Below are 24,179 nucleotides of genomic sequence, written 5' to 3'. Positions count from 1 at the left end.
GTTTTTTTTTTTTTTGCCTTTGGTTTTGTTTTGGAGGACTTTTATTATGCACATTTATTAATATGCAGTATAAGTTATGTGTTGATAGGCTCTTATTTTGTATGACTACATACTATGTATTACAAGGCTTCTCAGCATTGAAGCTTCTTTTTTCAGCACTCTCTTGCAATGCGATTCAGGTCTTGTATTTGTAAGGGAACTGTTATGTTGTGGCCTGAACTGATGATTGAGCACCTGGTGAAGGGGGTCTGGCCCAGGAAGCACAGGTGCAAGCAATTCACCTGTGCTTCCCTCATGATCAGTTTAAAGGCTAACCTCCACAGGGAAAGCATCTCCTGGATGAAGTTTATTTTCTGGAAAGGAGTGCTCTATAGCTAGAGTTTGTATCATTGGTTAGGTGAGTCAATTTTTTTTCTGTATATGATTATTGGTATTCCTAATGGTCCTTTGCCTAGTATTGTGAAAAATTCTGAAGCAATTTCACTGCTTCTGAAGACCAGTGCTATTGGTAATGCAGTCAAGTCTGCTTTATCTATTAACTCTTATAGTTTTCACAGAAGATGGGAGGACAGCCAAGCAGAAAAGCAAGAAAGACTAGTTATTTCTGAAATTATGTTCCTACCCTGTAACACACTTCTCAGGTTCCATCACCCATACTAAAAAACTCTCGGAATTATTTCTGCTCTTCTCTTAAGGTGTCTGTTCCCCTAGCTGCTCTTACAAAGACCTAATTACTGACCTTATTGTATGCCCCTTTCCCTCTTAAAGGTGATTACATGGGCTTCTCTATGCTATGCAACCAATTCTTGTTTTTTGGTCTTATGGGAACTTCTGATGCCTGGGATTTTTCTCACATTCCCAGTTTAGTAGAAATCATCCGACGGGTTCAAGGATTGAGAGGCTAAGAGATACTGTTATTCTCTTAAGCCATATTTCTTCCAGGAAGTGAAGGTAAAGGCACAATATGGTAAAAGCTCAAGTCTTTTTGTCAGTGCATATGGGTTTTTGAAGGCAACTTCATGGCACAGAGCTGGTGATTGTTTATTTATTTAGGCATTATTGTATACTCCAGCATATTACTTAATCCTGATACTGAACCTGATCCAATAAAACCTGAAATCCAGTATTTTATAGTGATTGGTGAGAAGATGTTGTAGTAGAATGTTTTGGAGAATAGTTAATTTATCTAGTTGGCTGTGGGAGGCTGCATTTAACAACTCCCTTCTATTTTAAGCTGCTTGGAAGCTTCCAGAGGCTTTGTCTGACTCCCAGTTGCCCTCCCCTACTGCTCCTTGTTTTCTCAATTGGCACATGCTGGCAATAGTGCAGGCTGCCCAAGCAGTAGATGGCAAGGCTTCCTATTGGGCTGTCAGTGCAGGTCTTTTAATCAGTCAGGAATTTGTTGCTGAATGAAAGAAATCTCTCTGACACATTTCAAGTGAATGGTCTCCACAGAATTCCCAGACTAAGCTACCGTGAGAAACTGGGTAAAGAGGTTTTAGAAATCAGGCTAATGTTGAGATTTACTGAGTCAGATCCTGCTTTGCTAAGGGCAGAAGTTCTACTATGGGTTTCAGTTTGTGCAGGATTAAGCCATTACCATTTAGCTACCATAGTGACAGAGACCTTATAATTTTTTGAGGCATTGTTGTTGTGCTGGACTAATTTCAAGCTTAAATTTGGAACCATTTATGCAGTAAGTTTAACATTCCCTATTAAATAAAACTGTTTTTTCCTAAAAACAGTACATAAAAAAAAAAGCATATATATCTTGGAGGTACATTGTGGTTTTGCAAGTTCTCTTCCTGTTTCTCTAGAAAAAATGTCTGGTCCACAGAGAGGATGATTTCATGTTAAGGAGCTTCTGTTTCCACTCTTGTTTGGAAAATATTGCTGCTCTTTAGTAAAGAGCCCTCAGAGGTTTGCTTTCTGTGAAGTCAGAATGCCTCAGTGACTTGCTGCAGATTTTTGCTCACACATCATCATAGTGATGTTCCTTCTAGGTTTCTCTAAAGCATCTGTTTTGAAGCTGAAGAAGAAATGGAGTAGTGTAGCAGTGTGTTACTATATTTTTTTTTTTTAGTGAAACTTATGGCACTTATAAAAATCAAAAGCCTGTGTCAAAAAAAAGATGACCTTTAAGCAGCATGTATTTTAGTAGGACACCTATTCATGGTACTTGCAAGTGCATTTTATGGTTTTTCTCCAGAAAAGCAAAATGTGAAATCAACAATACATTACTAAAAATAGTATGTAAGACAAATGCTGTAGACAACTATACTGGTTAGCTCTAGAACATGATGCATTTTTAAAGTGGACCTATACTTAAAAGCTTTTTATTTGAAGCCATTTTTTATTATAAACCTTGGTTGGAATGTTGTGACCTAATGAGCAGGTTGCCAACTGAGGCTCAAAAGATCTGGGCTCATTCTGTGTTCTGCAGTTCATCTTGCAGGTATCCTTATGCAAGCTGTTTTGCCTACCACTCAGGGATTTTGTGAAGTAGTTTCTCTTGCCATTAAGAGTAAGACTTGCAGTAGATGTGTGTTGGCCTCACTCAAAGTAATACTGGATGAGGTACCATAATTACATGACTAGATCAGTGGGACTGACCAGCTTGCCAAATGTGAGTATTCCTGAGCATGGAATGGATGTTGGATTAGACAATTTTTTCTCAATGTCTGTATTAGGTTGGAGTTCCTAATTTTCCTTGGAAGACAGTCAAAGAGCTTAATCTCTGGCTGACATTATAAAGCAAGCATGCAGTAGATAACATCAGATTCCTGGTAGCCTGGATGAAACACTCACTATAGCTGGAAAGGAGCACTTCAGGATTATCCTATCCATGCAGCCTGAAGGGTGTGACAGTTTCTGGAGCTTGCTCTTTTCCAGTGAAAATGGAGAATAATGGAGGAGGAGACCTTGAGGCTTTAATCGAATGAGAGAGTCTCCCACCAATGTACCCCAGAGAGCAATTGTACAAGATGGACAGTTTTTTTATTGGCTTTTTTATTACTTTTAACTTCTTTGGCTCTATGTATTTCTACGTCCCTTAAGAAGAGCAGGATTCCTATAATGTGTTGATCTCTTTTCCTGGTACACACAATGACAGTCCTCTGTGCACACAGAGCCTTTCACTGCCTTTTAAAAAAAATGTTTGAACTGCTCTTGAATTCAGAGCATATTTACCCTCATCATTCTGCTACCTCTTCCTATTTCTTTGCTACTTACATTGCTCAACTTCTCTCCTGTTTCTAAGAAACATGCTTTATTTTATAATGCTTCTCATATGCTTAAACAAATACTAAGTCAAGCAGTTAGCAGAGCTGGAGATCTAACCTTCCTCCAATTGGTACAGTCATCATGTAACAGCCATCATGTTACTTTCAAGTGTAGATTATTATTGCTGAGCATGTATTACCTTGGCTGCTTGCCCAGCATGTCCTTGATAACTCAGGGTCACAACAAATGAGTAACGCTCTGGATCTACTCAATAAGACATAGGATCAGCATGTTTACTGTAGCCTTAGTATTCAAGAATCCATTAAATTTGGTGCACCAAATTAAAATTTAAAAGTAATTTAGATTCTTTTCATGATTAATTGCCTTTAACCCTTGTTCTTCTTGCCTCTTTCCAAAATTCTTACTGATTCCCAGTTGCACAGATGCTAAGAGCATCCTTGAACAATGTATTGAGGATTTCAGGCACTAGCAAGCTTATTGAAGTAATGAGATTATTTTGGTAGCAGTTAGAAGACAGTTGGATAGATTAGTGAATAGCTTGATACCTGCCTCTATGTCGGAAGTAATGTTAAGTAAGGCATTTTAGTTGTGAAACTCGCATATAATCTTTCTTACCAATGGAACTGCATTCTTCTTATGGGAGGACTTTTTATTTTTTTATTTTCTTTACCCCTGAGAATGACTCTTGCATAGTATTTCCTAGCAAGCTCTTCTGTATCTAGGTAATGATTTCTTTAAGCGTTTTCAAAGTAACCCTAGTTGGTTTGGGTCAGTGTCACAGGTGACTGAGCAAACAGCAAATTCAGAGGGAGTTCCAGAATCACAGTGTTTGGCCACAAGGATTTTATTTATTCCAAACAAGATTCATTTTTCAAGTAGAAGCTAAAGCATTAAAGAGGCTTTGTGTCTTTGTTTCTAGGTGAGCTAACCTGGGGAAGAAGAAATTGCAACATGTTTCTATATATTCTCTAGATTTACAGTGGCTGAAGTGAGAATTTGGAGTAAAACAGGCTTCATTGTTGACTCATTTCTCTGTTTTGTGGTTAGGATCTAGGAACATGATATCGAGACTTCTTGTTAGAAGACAGCAGTGGATAGGGGATCTTTGCTACTCTTGATTGATTATAACAACTGACCTACTTGGTGCTATCAGTGACTGATAAAACACTTGTACTGTGGTCTCAGGAAAGAAACTTATGTGGCCTAGGTACATAAAGCTTGTATTTTCAAGACAAGGTCTGTTGCTTTCCAAGACTTGTGCAGAAAAAACTAAAGCTAGAAATGGAGTTAATCCATCTGGGAGCCATCCATTTCCTCTTTCCCCTTACTGAGGCCTTTGACAGCAAAATAAACTTCCATTATTTTTGCAAATGTTCTCTCACTGAGGCATTTTCCGCTGCAGTCAGTATGAAGTCTTAATCCACTCTCTTCCTTGTGTTGCCTTCATTTGAGGCCTTCTCCCGTAACAGAGGGCAGCTGTGATGTGTAACTTGTGCTCAATACACTGAGGGGAATTAAAAGCTGTGAGCATGACACTGCATTTGTTCTTATTGCTTGCCACAGGTTATATAGCACAATCATACTTCTTGCCAGCTTTCAGAAAGAAGCTGTTTTTATGAACGTCTGTGTTCATAAGCAGACACTGTGATTTGGCAGACAGATGCAAGAGATGACAAGTTGTGATCAAATTATTCCTTTATATTTTATACTGACAAGGATCGTCTGGATTCATTGTAAGGAAGATACAGGAAATACAAAATGCATTTTAAAAATACTTTCAAGTTTGCTAATTCTAATACCCAATCATTTGAACCTTAATGTTATTTTGATTTTTTTATTACATTTATCTCTACTTTTAATCCCCTTCCAGCTTAGTATTGGTGAGGGAGGGATGAAGGGGAAGCAGTTTTGATCAGCCATTTATGTAGCAGGAAGTCATGTGCACTGCTTGCCATCAAGGCAAGGGGCTTTGCTGTATTTTTTTGTATGTATGGTTAAACTGAAAACCTCATCTAGTTAAGGAAAGCAAGATCTAGATAAAGTTAAAAGAAAAAGAAAGGGGGGGAGGGTAAGGGAGTGGGACATGGGGAGTGAGACAAAGCATATCAGGACCATGAATACCTACAGGTTGTAGTTAGAACCCAAGACCAGTTCAGGACGCTTTGGTTTCCACTTGAAGCTTGACTGTCCCACCTGAAGCTGGTCCCAGTCTACTTTGGAAAAGAGTTCTGGCTACAGAGATTTGAGACAACACAAATTGTTAAGTCTTCTGTTCTAGGAAATCAGTGCATTCCCATCTACGATAATGCCTGGAAAACACTGAGACCATCTTTCTGTGTTTCTGAGCAAGTCTGTACTGGCTGCTTCCTGTTCTGGTTTACTGTATACTCCCAAGTCTGAAAGCTTTGTTTAGAGCCAGCTTCTTTTTTTTTCACTTGGAATAGAACCTGTACAAAAGAATAGCATTTGAGTGGACTTCTCCCCCACCCCCCCCCAAAAAAAAAATGAACCAACAGAGGTGTTCTTGCACTCCCTTCAAAATGCAGGTTTTTGATCTTTCATTATGTGAAGCTCTAAGAAATGAGGCTACATGCTTTCATTTAATAGTGTAGTTCCCTTGTGGTATCTTTCTTTAATGAGGACAGTGTTGCTAACTTGTTAGGAGCCTGAGGACTGTATCAAATTAACATAGCATGTAAGAGAAATTAACAGAGAGGAGCTCCTTGCCTGAAATTGTATGAGATCATTGATGGCCCTTTATTCAAACTTTATTTCTATATTAAGGAAGAAATATTAACAAGGATAATGCTGAACACTTACTCAAAATGAGGATGCCCTTGTTTTTGTTCAATAACTGGAATGACCAAAAGTAATTAATCCTCTCAAAACCAATTATATCAGTAAAGTAAGCATGAGCTGGGTGTTTCTCTATGAGGGAGAAAGAAGGGTCATGGGTCTTTACTGGGGAGAAATAACAATCAATATAATAATTGGTTTTGCATGATAAGTTCTGATGTGTTTACACGAGTTAGAGCAGAAGACAAATTGTCTCAGTAGGATAAGACTCAACTTCTGTGAAGGAATTAGAATGTGGCTCTTACACTTCATGAAAAAGTGAAATCAAGGAGTTGAGGCTACAAAGGAATATAGGAGTGACAAAGCCAGGCAGTGGATTCATGAAAAAAGAGAAGTTTCAATAGAGACATTCATGTTTGTTTTTCTTTAAAATTTTTTCTTTGCAGAATATGGTTGACAAAACGCTCTCTCTGCAGTCATTTGTCAGCCATATGTATCACCCTTCCACAAGCACAAAAGGTATACAGAGATGTCAGCAAACTGGGAGGGTGTGTGAAATATAAAGCCCATATAATGTTTGTAAAGAGCGATTTGTTGCAGCCTTGGTCTTCTAGTGATTGTAACTTGCTTGTGCAGCAGTGGTTCCTAAAAGGAGATGTAAGCACTCACTGTGGTACATTTGTGCTGTAATGACAGTGAATGCAAGGTATTACTTCTACACCTTCTTTTGTAGTTTCTACTATGCAACACTTTCTACTATGCAAAATCAGTGAGTCACTGCTGACAGATTCAAGGAGCTGTATGTCCAGGAATGATCAGTGCACTGACAGTAACAAGGCATTCTTCTAGGTAATCATTATTGCAAGTATCTTTTTTCTGGTAAAATTTTCTTCTCCTGGAGAGAGTTCTTGAATGCTGGGAATCCTTTCAGCCCCTGCCTAGCGGTCATGTGCAGGTGTATCTTTCCCCACCTGCTGTTGGTTATTCCAACAAGGGGAGCTAATAAAGGACTAAGCCACCCCACAGGGATCTGCTAATTAACCTTAGGACACACTTGGTTGCATTTTGCAGCTGCAAATTTCTATCAGAAAGTACCCAGGATCAGCAAAGTTTTTTGCTTGTTTGTCACAAGTCCCTTCTTCTGTCTTGGAATGTCTCTGAATGCAGTAAAGTGGTCCCAGCCAGCAGTGGTTTTGTTCCAGTGCAGTCATGGGCTAGTTCTAGAAAGTGCTTGGTGGCAGCCCAGGCTTTGGGCTGGCAAACATGCAGGCTTTGGTCCCCAGAGGGCATTACCTTCTGGTGCTGACTGCATCCCTGGTGGGACTGAAGAACTTCACTGCTGCTTACTAGCAAAAGGACACAAAATGCTAGTTATCAAAACTTACTTGCTTGAAGACAGCACACAGCAGTGGAGCAGATGGGTTTGTCTTGTTTCTTACAGTTCAAAAGACACTATACAACCATAAACATAAAGGCTTATGAGTCACATCCTAAACTAAACGTAAGTCTGGAGAGTGATGCTCCTGTGGGGAGAAGTGCTAATTAGTGACACCTGTTACAGAGTCCAGCAACAGAAGGGTCTTACTGTAAATGAGTGGGTTGGTCTTGGAGGACTATGCTCCAGGGAACCTGCAGGAGTTAGATTTAGATCATTACAAATCAGTGTATCTATGGACAATGACAGGAGCTAAGGTTTGACAGCTAAACACATGGGAAAGAAAACTGTCAGTAAGTTGTGCTTTGGAAAAATGATTGCAAGGTTTTGTTTTTTTATTTCTAAGGGTATTGTGGTTAAGTGATATGCATTTTTCTCTTGTTGGTATTGGAAGGGGATTGGTGCAAAGAATTTCCTAGGTTATGCCACATACTATCTATGAGATCTTTGTCAAGTTTTAGAGTCTCACTGTATTTTATAACTTGGTCAGCAATATTATAGTCTTTTCCATGTTGTATATTTATGACTTTTCTGTCAGAAGCTTTTGATGTATATTTGTCATCACAAGTTTTCAAGTAGTCATTACGTAATAAAGCATACAAACAAGACATTATCTACCCTGAAGTCTGAAAGATTTTGTTGAAAATCTCTTCACAGCACACTTTAATTTTTTATGTGGAAACTTGAAATTTGCAAAACAAAAATTCAGACTTTGCATGCATTTTTTTTCCTGAACTCTTCATTTTGTATCTAAATAAATAAGACTTGGCTATTACAGGTAATTTTAGTTGTGAATGTTTGTTGGAGATGTAGAGCTCCTAGATTCAAAAGCAGGTAAACAGGTTTAGAACAGGTTTTCTCTATTTTACTGAATGCCATGCACACTCTGCAGTTGGCTGTCACAATAAAGAAGCTCATTTCTCGTTGTTTCATTTCAAGCAGCTCAGGATGTTGTTGATGGTTCACTCTTCAACTGCCTACAATGGTTCCTGTTCTTGAGAGCTCTGTGGAGGTTCCAGCAATTGAGGATGCAAATAAATCACTCTCTAATATGCTCTGTGATGTAGGAGGAATATCACCTCATCTTCATCTTTCTCTTCCTTTTCCCTTCATATTTATTAAGTATTTGGACAAATTCTGTATTCACTTATATGACTGGTTCTCAGTGATAGGACCACATGTCCTGTCTTTTCTCACATGACATTTCAACCCTTCAGCTTGTTTCTGGCTGCTCTTGATGACTGCCTGATTACAATTATTCTCTGCCTCCTAAGACTGTATTTTCTGATAAGTTCTGATGTGCTAGTTTAAGGAAGGAAGGAGAATGTCAAGGAAGTTGACCAATTTTCTGTAGTGAGAACTGGTGATATTTAAGGCTCGCATGCATCCCAGTAATGCCAGCAAGACCCAGGAGTCAGCATGGTCAGGAGGTGGAGAGAACTGGATAGGGCAGGACTGTGGCTGACAGAAGGATCACATAGGTCCAAGTGAGCCCCTGATGACACGCTCAGTAACAGAGTAATGGTGCTCTGTTTCTGTGTGTACTCAAGCTAGAGCAGAGTTAGAACGTTAAGAAAATGAAGCTTGGGAAATTGCCACAGCTCTTCATCCTTTCCTCCTTCCCTAAAACATAGCTATTAAAACACAAGTGGATGCTTGTATTTTCTGGGATGAGCTTTTATTGAGATACTTGACATTTTGTTCTGCTAATGTACTTCTGTCATTTCAAAGAGATATTATGCCTTGCTGGGCATTCTAAGGTGTCTTTAAGAAACAATCAGTGTAAGTACAGCTGTCAGGCAGAGGTTCAGGCCCAAACTAGCTGAGGTCAGTATCATAGCCTCACCTGGGAAGTACTTCTGATCAACATAGTCAATAATAGTTGTCACAGCCAACATAGTCTCTTCACATGTGGGCTGGATCTGGTCAGCAGGTAAAACAAATCCATAAGTACCCTTGTCTCGAAGTTCAAATGTATAGGAGAAAGGAATGCCGATCATGTGAGCCCAGTCTCGTGAGGAGCCTGAGTTACTGTCTGTAAATTTAGAAAAGGAGTGGAGATATAAGTATTACGCACCATTCTTTGAAAAAACTTTTTACCATAGTTAATGCAAGGTTGTATCAGAATCCCTGAAGTAAGCAGTAATCGTACATCACTGTGACATTAAGAGCAGTGTTTCCAGGTGATGACATTCTTAATTATCTTAAGTCTTGCATGAAGTTTCCTAAGTGAAACTCTTTTCTGTAAGATGATATTATACAACAAGCACAGAACCTATGGAATTCATCTCCTGCATAGCATTTTGCCATGATTAGTGTTGGATACAAGGTAACTGGACATTCTTCTGTTCTGATACTTCATTTCCTACATTGGCACTGTTTGGCACTCGTGTGTGTGAATATATATGTATTTTGTGTAATTTTGTTAAAGCCTGAAAAATTTCTGGCTGCTATTGTTCATCTACCTCATAGATCTTGTCTTTTACTCATTTGCTATAAGTCCAAACCCTGGTAAAATGCAGACTTTGGCATGGACAAGTTACCTTATATTTACATCACACTGCTCATGCAGAAGGTGACTCATGTGACTAGGGGACTGCCATAGGCAGATATGAGTATGCAAAATATGGGCACTGGAGCCAGCTACTTACTGTTCTGGTGACTTGTGTGACTTATTTATTACTGAGAAAAGATTGTTTTTTTACCAGGCAGTCTCTAGGGCCCTTGAAGTCTCCCGGGCACCAGCTTTGAAGGTGCATTCATAATACGTCTGTTTTGTAATTATGAATGAGTCTGAAGCCAGCATATTCCACACGGAACTGCAAGCAGCTGCAGTGTGTGAATATCTGGTGGAGTAAGTGTAGACCTGATTGGGATTTTAATTTTTGCTTGACTCCAGTGAAGACAGATAGGAGTTCTGCTGCTGATTTCAGCAGGGTCAGAATGATCTATCGCCAATCTCTTTCTGTCCGTTGTGATGGATCTGTGAGGAATTCATGTGAGAACTGACTTCTGATCAATGCTTCCTTCCTTCCTGTAGTCAGCTTTAACGTACAATGTTATCTTGTATTCAAATGACTACTCCTTCACGATTTCACTGAACCAGTCCATTAAATATTACTCAAAGAGAGAACTCAGCAAAACAGCACTTATTGATGCCTGTGACACAAGAGTGACTTTCTCTTTGAAAAAGAGAGTAATCAAAGGGAAGAACAAACTTACATAAAATCAAAGAGGTTGATCCTACTTCATAACTGGTCCCATATTTTTCCATCAGAGCAGCTGCTGCTGTCTGTGCAACATGCATCTAGAAAGTGAAAATATATGAACAGTGTTTTCTCCAGTACCAGTAAATTTGGCAGTTGTTCTGTCTGCCAATTTATTTCAGCTTCAAGTTTTATTAGTATTAGTTCAAGATGTTAGGGAAACCCATTACAAATTACTCGGTGTTCTTCCTTTTTATGTAATTTTTTTTAAATAAAAAGATGACAGCTGTTAGGTGGAGAAGGTATTTGTTTTGTTCTAGTGTGAGAGAGCTGCATTTTGGAAGACTAGAATCAATGCTATATAGCATACAGATACTGCTTACATCAATAATGATCTTTTACACTTCTGTTGCTGTAGACTGTCTCACTGTCCTTAGAAACTAAACCATAGTTGGACTGAATGACTAGTTTAGTGTCTCTTAAAAAAGCTGAGCCCAACTTCCTCATGTTCTTCACTTGTGCAACAGCTCAGTAATATTTGAGAATACACATTTTATTGAACTTAAAACACTCAGTAACTGAGGGAGAGAAGTAACCAAAAAGTAGGTGCCTGTTCTGCTCCCGTTTTCTTCTTGAATGCATTTGGAGTGCCCCTTCTGAACACAACCACGTGCACATAATCTACCAGCATCCTAAAATACAAACACATTCTAACACAGTGTTTGATTGCAAGCAGAACACTGATGCTTTTTACTTGCCTTGCAAAGAAGTATGCTATCTGTAACAATTTTTGAGTTTAAGATGAAGGATTAGGATTCATTAGATTCATTCTGAGACAAAGAAACCTTGCGATGCCACACATACAACAGGTAGACAAGGAAGATGGCCTGCCTAGGGAGGTGGTTGAGGCACCGTCCCTAGCGCTATTCAAGAAGCGTTTAGATGAGGTGCTAAGAGATTTGATTTAGTAGTTGGGTAGGGATAGTGATAGGAGGATGGTTGGACTAGATGATCTTGTAGGTCCTTTCCAACCTTATGAACCCATAAGATTAAAAGACCAGAACCCTACACAAGATAAATGAATATGTTGAGACACTCAGATATTCCTCAAATGAAGTTTTCTTTGAAGAAAATGCAACAGGACAAATAGAGTTTTGTGTGTACAGCTGCCTGTACTAGTTCTCTACTAGTATAGAAGGTGAATGGTTTCCCCTACCAGTTCTTCATTGTTACTTGGAGGTTTGGTTGTTGAACCGTATGGAGTGAGGATATACTGTCCATAGGAGTGAATTGTTAAGTAGCACAAAATATCACTCTTCTTGCTTTCAATAAGCTGGACCACAGCTCTTGTCTCAGGCTCCGATTCTGGTGCAGACCCACAGAAGATTTCACTGTTGCAGTTATAAGAAACACCAACAGCTGGAGGAGAATACAAGAAGTAGATCAGATTAGAGGCATATTAAGTCCAGTTCCAAGGGAAGTTTACCTTGGAGTGATAAAGTGTGTGTGGGCAGGGAGAATAGAGGGCCAGAGGAGTGTAACTCTTTCTTCTCTTGATAGCAAATATGATTTGAAACTTGTGAATTAACTTGTACACTTCCAGACTGGACAAATACTGGTGTTTAGCTGCCTAGCTGCTAATACTGGCGGTTCTTTCACCTGCAGTGAATTAGAGGTACAAAAATGTGAGCAGTGATCTTCATCTTGTAAAAGGAGATGGCAGTCAAAAGTTGGTGATGGTATTTTTACATATATTTTGATGCCAAAGCATTTCTATTGTAATCTATTGGACTTCATCTTATTTCAGAGACTAATCTGTTATTGTTGCTTTACGTTTATGTAGTTGACCTAAAATACTTGAAACTTACTGCCCCAGGAGGAATTAAAGTTTCGGTTCAGATCTGTCCCATAGCAGGTACCATTCATATGCAGAGAACGGTTTTTCCTCCACAAACGAGCCTAATCAGAAATAAATTGAGTAATAACAACTCAGTGATCTGAAGGGAATATTGATAGTATGCTGTTCAGACACCTTTGTTTTAGACCTGTGTTTTTGAGTAATTCTTACATTGTAGGGGACTCTGTGTTCAAAGATGATAAAACGTAGTGATAAAGCTTTACTTTCTACAGCCGTGCTGACATCTTCCACAAACCTTCCTGCATCTTGAAATGAACCTCCAGAGGCTCTTCCAAAAACAAACATACATGCAGTTTCTGTTGTACTGAACTATTTCTACTGAGCATTGCACTTTTAAGAAAGATTTGAATATGTCTGTGTCCAAAAGAGATTATAGCAGATTTTATCTTTTGCATCTGAAAAGAACGTAAAAGCTTTTTTGTCATCTAATCTTGCTGTTCTTTGCTTCTCTGTTATACTTGTACTCAGTGCTGCACCTGGTTCCTTGCAGAACTCCTTGCACTGTCTGTCTGAGCCTCCTGACTGAACTACTAATGTATCCAAGTACAGAGTGTGGCATGCTCCATTACTCCAAACCTTGCTGGGAAGCAACCTGGAGATGGCAGGTCCATATGTCAGTGGGCTGAACCTTTTGGGATCCAATAAGGTCCTGTGTTTAAAAGACATGTTATCCTGGGCGTGTGTACCTTATCAGGCATGAAGAGAGTTGCTGAAGATCGGCACAGTTTGTCATTATTCTCATTATAAGAAAATGAAGACTACTTGGGGGCACACTTTTATTTCAGAACTAGATTGCCTGATATTTGACCAAGTCTCCTCCTGCCCCATGCTGCAAAGGTGCTTAGACTCATCTCCTAGTTGAGGTATTCTGCAAAACACAGCTTAGTCCTTCAGACATGCTTATTAGCTCTGTCTTCCAAGCCTCGACTCTTAGCAGGGAAATGAGTCAATTCCCAGAAGCAGTGGATCCTATGGTTTTGACTTTCCATCTTCCCAAGGCGCTTGACATCTGCTAGGAATTCTTAGTCTTATGATCTCAAGTGAACGCTATTTTACCAGAAGAAACAAACTCACTGCAGTGAGAGGATTTGTGTTAGCAATGATCCTGTCACTGTTCTGTTTAAATATAATTGCTATGACTATCTAAAATTAAACACATTGTACACATCTAAATATCAGCTCAGTTTTGAATTTTCACTACTTACTGTGTCCCAGGAGTAGATATAACCATCAATATTGAGGACTGGCAGAATGTACAGGTCCAAATTCTGAAGAAACTTCCTTATTTTTGGGTCAGACTCATAATTTTGCAGAATCTGAAAAGAAAAAGTACAAAGGATCAGACAGAACATAGAGATAATAGCCGGTAAGAACTAACTCAGAACTTATTTCCAAGAACCACTCACTTGCTGTTATAACCTTGGTATCCAAGATCCGCTGGATCCGTAGTTACATTGTGTACCTTCAGACTTTAACAACTGGGTACACTATCACTCTGTTATGCGTTATATATGGATACAGTCTTGCAGGTATGACAGCTGTATGATACATTAGGCGTTGTGTACAGGATTCCTTTAGTGTATGTGGAGCATTGCTATACTGTATCTTAGGGTTGTTTTTAATTCCAGGAGGGCTGTGACTTTGTGATACAGACAGTCTAGATCTGAGAGCCACTGTAGAAAATGGAGAGTTTGTTGTCTAATTTGGTGACTTAGGAATCATATCATATGACAGAAAGAGTGCACTAATAGATGCTGTTCCATGTCTCAAACTGTGGTTTGAACTTGGATCGTTACCGGTTACTGTACAATTAGAAATGCTGAAAATCATGTTTAAGCAGAAAAAGCATAATGCTTGGGACCACTGTAGATGAGGAACTGAAATATCCATAGCAATCCATGGTGGTGTTTTATTATTTAAGTGGTAAATATAGGACTCACTTCTTTCACAAACCACTGGCAGAAGGCTGGTGAGATCCACTCCCTGGCATGAATCCCACAGTCCATCCAAATTATCTTTTTGTTTTTATCTGATGGTTGACTGATCTAAAAGAATGTAAAAATGGTCACTTGGAAAACTTGTATTACAATAATATAGTCTAGCCTGATACAGGAAGAAATGGATGTTCCTTGATATACTGTTCAGTTATCTAAGGTAATAATTATTACTGACATCATTATGACAAGCCCTCCTTCCTAATAACCTTATATGTTAAGCATATCAGAGCAAGAGTCTTAAAGTCTGTTGAGTGGATGTTTCAATGAAAGACTCTTCATTTATATTAGTCATTCACAGGCCTGATTGATCTTACACTGAGATCCTTTTTTAGAAGGGGAATTGCAAAAAGGCAAGGATTCTAATTTTACTCAGTAATAGGAGCGTATTAGACAATAACTCATCCAATTATTAAGATACAGTTTTTGCTGGAGATTCCAATAGCAGTATTGTGACATACTTTCGGACAAAAATTACATTCCATGAGAAGTAGTAAGAACAGCAAAAAACAAAACACAATTCTTGATCCTCACACATGGCTGTTTCCAAGTTAGTTTCAGCTTGATTTGTATTTCTAAATAAGATTACTGTTAAATTGACTGTTTCCACTGCAGAATAGCAAGGTTATGGCAATGGTGTATGGATATTGGGAAAGCTCACTCTACTGTAGAGGAGTAAAACCACCTCCCGTTATTTTGATGAGCTGGGATTTGGACTGTCCTAAGGATTATCTGAATCCTGTCTTCTCCATGTACTTTCTTCTGTACTTCTCTTACATAAAGTTACGTTTTATTTTAGTAAAATTCCTCTCTTACCTGCAGGTAATACATAGTTCGATTCTCAATTGTCTTCCCAAGGTAATGCTGAGTCACCAGCTCACTGTTGTTCTGAATGTGAGCCATCCATGTATAAATCTGAAATAGTCATGGAGAACTCCTGAGGCAAAAGGGAGTTTACTTCTCTTACCCACTTCAATTTCCACATTTAAAGCATTTTCTTTTGCTTGGGCAAACAGTTTCTTCCTTAAAGTTAAGCTGTGTCATCAACTTGTTATATTATTTTCCTGTTATGGAAGGACTTTCACTTGTCTGCGAGCAAAACCGTGGCCTCCTCTCATTTGGATGTTCACTACAAAATGACACTGATCATGATGAATCTCACTCAACATGACCATTACATCAAGTGTCTTTTTGCTGTCTTTGTTGAATATGGAGCCAGACCACCAAATCTCCAAAAGAGCATTGCAGTATTTTCTGTATTGGTACTTATTTTCTTCATGAAAGTTCAGTGGGAGTCTTATGGTAACTCAATATACCACAAGAAAATATTGAGGATTGACTCTGCATTCTTACTTCTATTGCATAGCTTGAAGAAAGGATGTCACTGAGCTCTCCTTTGTCCATCTTTGCCTACATGATGTTATTCTCTTTTGAATCTTTCCTTCCTCACTGGGATGCCAGAGATAAATGGTCATTGCCCATCACATTTGCCCATCACATTTGGCCAAATATAATGGGGATTAAATGAATAAATACTGAACATTATGATAAGACGTAAGGCAGAAATGTAGGAAACCAATCAATTGAACCCTAGAATGTTGCTGGCAAAATAATATGGCTGCTTCACACAGAGCATTAAGATGTTGGCCAGGGTGGAATTGAGGGATTGATCAAAATCAATGGCTAATACACATTCAATTTATCCAGGCCAGGATTCTACTCAAAGTACCAAAGTTGGTGCTGACCCTTCAGAAAAGACCGTGAAGCAAAAAAGAGCTTCAGTGACTTCAGTAGAGCTTTCTGCAAGCATGGAGTTTCTTTCCTTGTTATATGCAAAATAGCAGCAAAGACAGCAAACGGACTTCGGTTCATCTGTACCTCTTCCATTGTATGATACTGGGTATAGTTGTAACTTTCTGGGATCTGTCTGTTGCTGCTCGTCTCTCTTGGTGTGCTCTGGTCCACAAGTTCCTGCACATCATGTATTAGGATTCTGAGAGGAGGGGAAAAAGGAAATAAAAAAACAATTGCTGCAGAACTATCATGCCATATGCACAGTATTACATCAATAAATAAAAAGATCTAGACCTTTATGTTGTGGGCTGCTGGCAAAATCATCACCAACAGCAAAATGGTTACTTTCATGAAAGAGGAATCTTGAAGTACAGAAGTCTTGTGGCAGACTTTAAAAAATAAATAAAATTGAAGGTCTTCCTCTTCTTTACCAACTCTGTTCATGGTCCACTCTTCAAAATACCACTATTCAGGAAAGTGAAATTGTATCCTTGTATGTATACAAGGATACAAGTATAATACATTTTCACTTCGCAAAACTTTATTTTTGCAAAGCATGCATTCTCTTTAAGAAACTCTACCTTTTAGCTACAAATTAATTCAGAAATGAGTGTAGCACAGGACTAACTCCCTGATCTAAGGAGTCAAAGCCTTTTCCTTAACTTCAGAGGACTTTGGATCAGACACTATGCTTTCTCACTGAGAACAGCTCCTTGTAACACAGCCACAGATTGTGTTTAATGTAAATGCTTCTGATAAGACAATTGCAAGGGTAGCTTAAATGTGATTTCAAGCACTGTAAGCGCAAATAGTTGTCTCAGCAGAATAACCTATCAGCCAGCATTTCTGTAAACTGCAAATATAACTTTTAAGTATGGCTACAGCTTACTTTCTTTCTGGGCCTTGATTTTTGTTCACATCTGAACTTCAGACTAAAATTTAGCAGTGCAAATACCTATGGACTGAAACTACATGCAAAATGCCTCGTCAAAGCTCTGGCAAACAGAAATCTCAGTGTCTGACACAGTTAGAATGTTGATGTCCTGATTACAATTTGTCATGTATTGCTCTATCATTATTCATCTGACTGTCATGTTACCTTCCTTGCATGTCAGCTACCTACTGAAAGGTGTTTCCTGCTTTGACTCTGCTACAGGAACTTCAACTATAGCATTGCCTTATTCTATATTTCAACCCCCCTACAATACAAAGATAAAATTTCTGCTTGATCTTTTGATTACTCATTTTCTTTAGTACTGTACAAGATGTGGATATGGTTCTGGCTTCACTCCCCACCCCCAATGCAACCGAAGAAAAAAAAATTAAGATGCTACCTGTGATTTAGTATTAAAATTTCTAATAGATTGAACTGAAACCATTAGAAAGTTAAGAACCTTCTTATAAGTAAGAGGTTTAATATCTTGTAGAATGTCATCTAGGTCCTGAATGCTGAAATCTGATTCTAGATCGTTCATACTGGCTGCCACCTCCGTTCTCTCCTTGCCTGGTTGCCAGGCTTCACACTCACTAAAAACAATTTGTCAGTCAGGGTATCAAGATCAGCTCTAACCTTAAATTACACTGGAGTAACTAGCTTACCCTTTCTCTGGCAAATGAAAGTATGTGTCCCTAGGGTGTTTGTCGTCAGTCCTGAATGACTACAGGATTGGTTATGTGAAATGTCTCTAGCTACTTTTTATTTGAAAAAGTCAGTTCCAAATGGGACTGTGAAGAATAGATCTTATTTATTCCCTTTTAGCTTTTCAAACACTCTTTGTTCTGAATTAGATTTTCTGTTGAAAGCCAAAGAGTGGCAGTTAGCAGATGTGTTGTTAAGCAGGTGTGATGAAGCATTTGGGGGCCATTTGCAGAAGTGACTGATCTCACATCCGTGTACAGTGGAGACCTGACAATGGGACCTTTGGTCTAGGCTAGGATTTCTCTATTGCACTAGGTGGTGCTAGGAAACTTGCACCCACCTGGGCAGAAGGCAGAGGAGGAACAGTTAGGAAGACTGTAGCTTTGATTAAATTGAAAATATTTTGCTTTGAAATTGCTCTTCTCTAAAACAGTAGAGCAACAAAAGGCAGGGAATGGAAATGGAGAGCTACAGTGGCTCTGCCTCTTTGCTGTAAATCTATGAGCTCTTCAAAACTGGGTGGACCCTGTGTCCCAGTATCCATCCTTTCCAAGAAGAAAGCATACTTCTGTCAGTAGTGGTTGTACCAAGCTTTGACTTTAGACAAAAGAACTGAGTCGCGTATCTGAGAACTACTCTCTGCCACTGAGGAGGCAACAGCAGGGAACAAGACAGATTGGGCTGTCTCAGCTTCACCTTCCAGGTCCAGGTTAGTTGGAAGAATAATCAGGATAAAGGGGAATGTGGTTTAAAAGCTGTGCATTGGGCAGGTCAAGATGAGTTGGAGACACCTGAACAAAGGCTGGGTATTATCATCACTTGCTGACTGTTCTTCTGGGATGGCAATGAAGATTGCTAGAGTTGGCCTTTCCTATCAAAGAATGAGAGAGCATACTTATAAGAGATCATATGCTGATCTAAGCTTTCTTTCACTTCCTGCACCAGAGGAGCTGGGACCCTTATGTGCAGATCTTCTCCAGCCTTCATGTCTTCAGGCAGCAGAGGCTTCCACAGATCCAGCTGGGCATAGGAGAAAAAAAGAAATACACAATTCAAGCTTTTTTTCAGAATGAGAAAATAAGATAGTGTAGTTGCATATTAAGAAAAAAAGTTTTTCTTCTAGTGTTCTTCCTTGTGACTTTTCTTGAGCCATCTCTTTGCAGAACATGCTACCCAGAGTTCATGTTTTCATTGCCTTGGACACTGCTGGTAAGGATCAATGCCTTCAGAGAGCCACACAAGAAAACTAGCTTCTCCCCATAAATTCCTTCATCAAATGAAAGGTTAATTCAGCCTTACTTCAAGAAATTATATTAGATAAAGATTTTTGAAGTTTTTCACTTTCATTCCTGTCCAATCTTAAATGCAAAACTGTTCTGCAAGTCAAGACCCTCGAGTGCTTTTTAGGCATACATGTTTATTCATACTCACCAGTAAAGTGCTGCAAAGATGCTGGAGATGCTGGACTTGCTGAAGTGTTTCTGGCACAATATATAAGACCTGATCCCTGGAATTAAAAAGAGAAACAAGATCAGTTTCTGTATCTATTGAAGTATCCGTGAATTCCATAAATCAAAGGGAGATACTTTATTATGTGGAAAGAAGATAGAGCATGTAACTGAGTGGTGTTCTAACAAAAGTATGTATGAATGATGAATTCCTGGAATGTTTTAGCTGCAAATAGGACTGTGTGAAGTGAGTTTTCTATTGCTGGGGAGTTAGGTTAATTCTGTTTCCTTGTCGATGACATTCCTTTATTCATCATATCAGCTTTACTGAAGCCAATTTCTTATGCAAGCCTGGTGCGTGTTTTACCTTTGCAGGCCCACAGCCAAAGCAAGATCACTGATAAAAATCTTTTTTAACTCCTATTAAGGATTTTTTCAATTATTCCAAATAGACTTTATGCTTTGCTGATCACTTCAGCATGCAAAAAAGTTTAATACAAAAATATTGCCAATTGACTGAGACGTTATTTTTCCAGAAAAGACATACAAACCCAATATTTGGGAATATATTTTCTTTATGTTTCACCAAACTTTATTTACTGAGGGCTTAAAAAGAAATTAAGGTGTTTGGAAATACAGAAAACAAATTTGTATGCTCGTAAGAAAAATCGAGAAATAATTACAAATGCTTTTTTTCCCCCCACTGTTAATTCAGATGAGCTTTCCAAGCCAGATAACAAATGTGATATTTCTAATGAGGAGCAGATTTTGTTGACTATGTTACTCAGAGGTGAAGTGGCAGTTATCCACTACTGATGTAATTGAAAGGGGAGAAGGGGAAACCTGGCAAATGTTCTTATTTACTAGTAACCAATAACGACCACTGCTTCATGATTGTCTTCAGCGACTTCATTGGACTCTGTAGTCTTCACAAGTCAAGCACAAAAAAATTTTACATTTTAATGCTTGTGGCTAACTTTTGTTGCAGAAGCCTTGCGTGCTCGAACATTATCATCATCTATGTAATGTGCTTTCATCATTTGAATTGCAACTACTATTGCTTGTGTTTCCATATGCAAACGTACAACTGTCGGCTTAATAGACACGCAAATAGAATTTACAATTCATTCACATTATCCACTGAAGAGTGGGAGACGGGGGATTTTTCTTCTATCTCTCCAAAATATCTCCTTTACAGATGGTCGCAGAACTTGATAGTTAGAATTGGCTGTTTACTACTGGTTCAGGAAATACTTTTAGCATATAGTACCTTCATCTGTGGGGCAAAATGACTATGCCTGCATTGCTAATAATACAACAGCCATGACATCTTTGTAATAGAACCTTGTAGATGGGGGATAAAGATCTTTGCTAGGAGAATAAACATCTCAGCTGCAGTTCAGAGCTCATTCTCCCTAAATGCCTGGGTTTGCTTTGCTTTTTGTCTGTCAGGAAGGGAAACAATATCCTGTAATATCTTTCTATCCTCATTGACATTATGTCTTAATTACACCAAATGAAAGAAATGCCAGACCATCAGATTGCTGCCAGATGGCTAGCTCTTATTTACTGATAAACCTTTTACAATAGCCAGTGTGGAGACAGATCATTTTTAATAGTACACTAAGATTAGAAAGCACACACTCATTTATGTTTATGGACTGGAGTTCTCACTGTAGAAATGCAAAGTCATCCCATTTGACATCCTATTTGACCACGCAAAAGCAACAGTTTTTTAAATACTACAGTTAAGTTTTCTTACCAAACTAAAGAGTCATTCTTAGTACAAGCTATGTTTCCTTGGATGTTTGTAGATCAGATGCTTTGGGTATTTAAGTTGTTGCACAGAACAAATGACAATGAAAATGTTAGCCCTACTGGGCTTTACCAGTTTTTTCATCTTTGTGCAGGTACTGCTAACCCAAAGTCACACTGACCATTCTGTTCAACAAGTTTTAAAATCCTGTGCAAGTACTCAAAAGGTCCAGACCTGGGCAGCAATTAAAAACAAAGATGAACACTACATTATCTAGGGTCCATTGATTTCTACCCAGTGAAATCAATGGCCTCTGAGTAATTAAAGTAATTAATTAATTAAATTAATCTAGAAGTGGGCTACTTCCTTTTTTGACTTTAGAAAATTCCATTTATAAAGATATATGTGGATAGATGGTCTCCATACTTTCTTTGTGCCCCTCCTACAGCCCACAAGTGCTATAAAGGCAGAGGGTTACCTATCATTCTGTGTAAAATGGAGGCTGTATAGAGCACAATTATTTAGGTCAGCAACGAGTGATAGAAAGTTATACTTTTGTTGAGGAAGCAGAGTTGTGAATGGAGGTGATAGCATGCTTTTCTAGCATATTTCACACTGTATGTTTGGCAACCTGGTCTAGGGAGCCTGCTTTGGCAAGGGGGTAGTACTAGGTGATCTCTAGTGGTCCCTTCCAATCCCTATGATTCTGTGATCAGGAAAAAGTGATAATCTCATTTTGTGAACACCTTTGTATAAGCATTGCCTGGACCATTTCCTTGGCTTTTCTTGTTGTTATTATGGATCTCCAACAAGATTCCAGCATCTGAGCTGCTTTGGAGGCACCTTCTTTTCTCATGACTGCAGACTTCTTTTATTAGTACATATAATTTTGCTCAATCATTTTGTACTCAGAAAAGATATTTTATTCCTATAGCATCTGATTTCAATTGTTCCTTCCAAACTTTTTTTAAAGATAATTAAACAAATGATTTTTAGCAAATGGAAGTAGAGAAGTGTATTGCAGGGACATTCTGTGTCTCCTGCAGTTGTTTTTGTTGGTTTATTTCAACATACTCTTCCTTACTTTCTCCTCTTTCTGTTTTCTTTCCATAGCTTACAGACTTAAAGATTAACTATCTTTCCACATTTTCATTTCAGAATTACTACTGTCATTTTTGCACAGTTCTTGAGAATAATAGTACATGCACAATTATTCATGCCCCCCTTCACACTCACCCATCATATTGCAGTTTCAAGCTGAGTTTTCCAGGAATTAGAATCCCCAGAGAAAAAAACATCCCAAGAAAAAACAACATCTTTGTTCAGAGAATGCAGAATAGTTGATCAATCTGGACTGAACTCTCAATTTGTGCAATTATCATATATAACCAGACATGCCCTTATTTAATGATTAACTTCGCTTTGAAGTAGTTGTACTTTGTAATAATTCTGCAAGCTCTGTGTTCCACACCCCAAACTACAAGCATATTTAATCAGCAACTTTATCAGTGAAGCATTTCTTTCTCTGCAGGGACGCTCTCAACAAGTTCTTCTGTCTGCGTGCATATCTGGGATTGCCCTGACCTGAGTGCAACACCTTGCACTTGGTCTTGTTGATCATTGGATTCACACAGGGACACTTCTCAAGACTGTCCAAGTCCATCCTCTGGATGGTGTCCTTTCCCTCTATTGTGTCAATTGTATCACTCAGCTTGGTGTCATCAGCAAATTTGTTAGGGGTACACTTGATTCCACTGTCTACATTTTTGATAAAGATATTGAGGAGCAGGACAGACCCCTGAGGAACACCACTCATGACAGGCCTCCACCAGTACATAGAGCCATTGACCATAACCCTCTGGCTGTGAACATCCAACCAATTCTTTATCCACCTATTTGTCCAGCCTTCAGATCCATATCGTTCATTTTAGATATCAGGATGTGATGTGAGACCATGTCAAAGACCTTGTACTAGTCCAGGTGGATGATATGAGTTGTCCTTCCTTGGTCCACTGATGCTGTTACTTCACCATAGAAGGTTACCAGATTAGTCATATACCATCTGCCTTTGGCAAAGCTGAAGTCTTGGATTACTTTCTTGTACTGCACATGCTTTAATATCTCTTCCAGCCGGGTCAGCTCCATGGTCTTTCCAGGAAAAGATTGCGAGGCTCACTGGCCCATAGTTCTCCAGGTCTCTCTCCCCATCTTAAAAATGAGAGTGATGTTCCCCTTTTTTTCTAGTCACTAGAGAGTTCACAACTTTTCAAATATGGTGGAGAGTTGCTTGGTGACCACATAAGAACCTAGAGAGGATTATAAAAATTACAGGGAACAGTGGTAAAATAAGTTCCATCCTTGCTATCTTCCTGTGTTTGTGTCTCTGTGGAATGCTTTCTTGGCCTTTTAACTGCTATTCTGTCATTTGAATAGGCATAAAGAGGATATGAAAGAAACAATCAACGTTCCTTTAGAAAGGAAATATAAGGATGCCAGTGTTATGTAAACTATATTCTGTTGGGCAAGATCATTTTCACCACAGACTACCAACTGTACACTGACAAGAAGTATTTTGATGTACTCAAATTGTTGGGTTGCTTGCTATCAGATACTTCATTTCTTCTTTGGTTAATATGTCAAGTGTAAGTCATGGAATTTCTTCCTTAATAGAATACAGTTAGAATTGTGCTATGTATCTATAGAAAGAAATATTCTTACTCAGCTTCTCTCTTGAATTAAAGCCTTCCCATTATCATTTAATGCAGCAGACTGCATGGATTTGGGGTGAAGATAGTCCAGTAGGTCAGTTTGTTCACATGTATGTGCAGTAAACTTTAATTGTTATGGTATCCTTCTCAGCAAACTGAAGTCCTCTTACTTACAGCCAAGGCTGTCATCAAGGAAACAGGCTGCAGAACCAGTCAGTTTGATTCAAAAGCACATTCTCACA

The 24,179-nt window shown here is 38.8% G+C and overlaps 1 protein-coding gene across 1 annotated transcript; it reads right to left on the bottom strand.

The window, feature by feature from the left end:
• Window positions 1-9,240: 9,240 nt before the first annotated feature.
• Window positions 9,241-22,545, bottom strand: CPO (carboxypeptidase O). Its single transcript, XM_065751074.1, has 11 exons — window positions 22,466-22,545; window positions 19,457-19,532; window positions 18,921-19,045; window positions 16,471-16,585; window positions 15,409-15,507; window positions 14,539-14,643; window positions 13,804-13,914; window positions 12,549-12,639; window positions 11,897-12,099; window positions 10,697-10,781; window positions 9,241-9,509 (listed from the first exon to the last, which is right to left on the bottom strand). The coding sequence occupies exons 1-11, from the start codon at window positions 22,543-22,545 to the stop codon at window positions 9,241-9,243; spliced, it is 1,359 nt and encodes a 452-aa protein (XP_065607146.1).
• Between the last annotated feature and the right edge of the window lie 1,634 nt (window positions 22,546-24,179).

This window comes from Cyrtonyx montezumae, unplaced genomic scaffold (assembly GCF_038088225.1).
Source record: "Cyrtonyx montezumae isolate F1298 unplaced genomic scaffold, pur_monq_1.0 scaffold_7, whole genome shotgun sequence".
NCBI lineage: Eukaryota > Metazoa > Chordata > Aves > Galliformes > Odontophoridae > Cyrtonyx > Cyrtonyx montezumae.
This window is presented reverse-complemented; position numbering and strand designations above follow the sequence as displayed.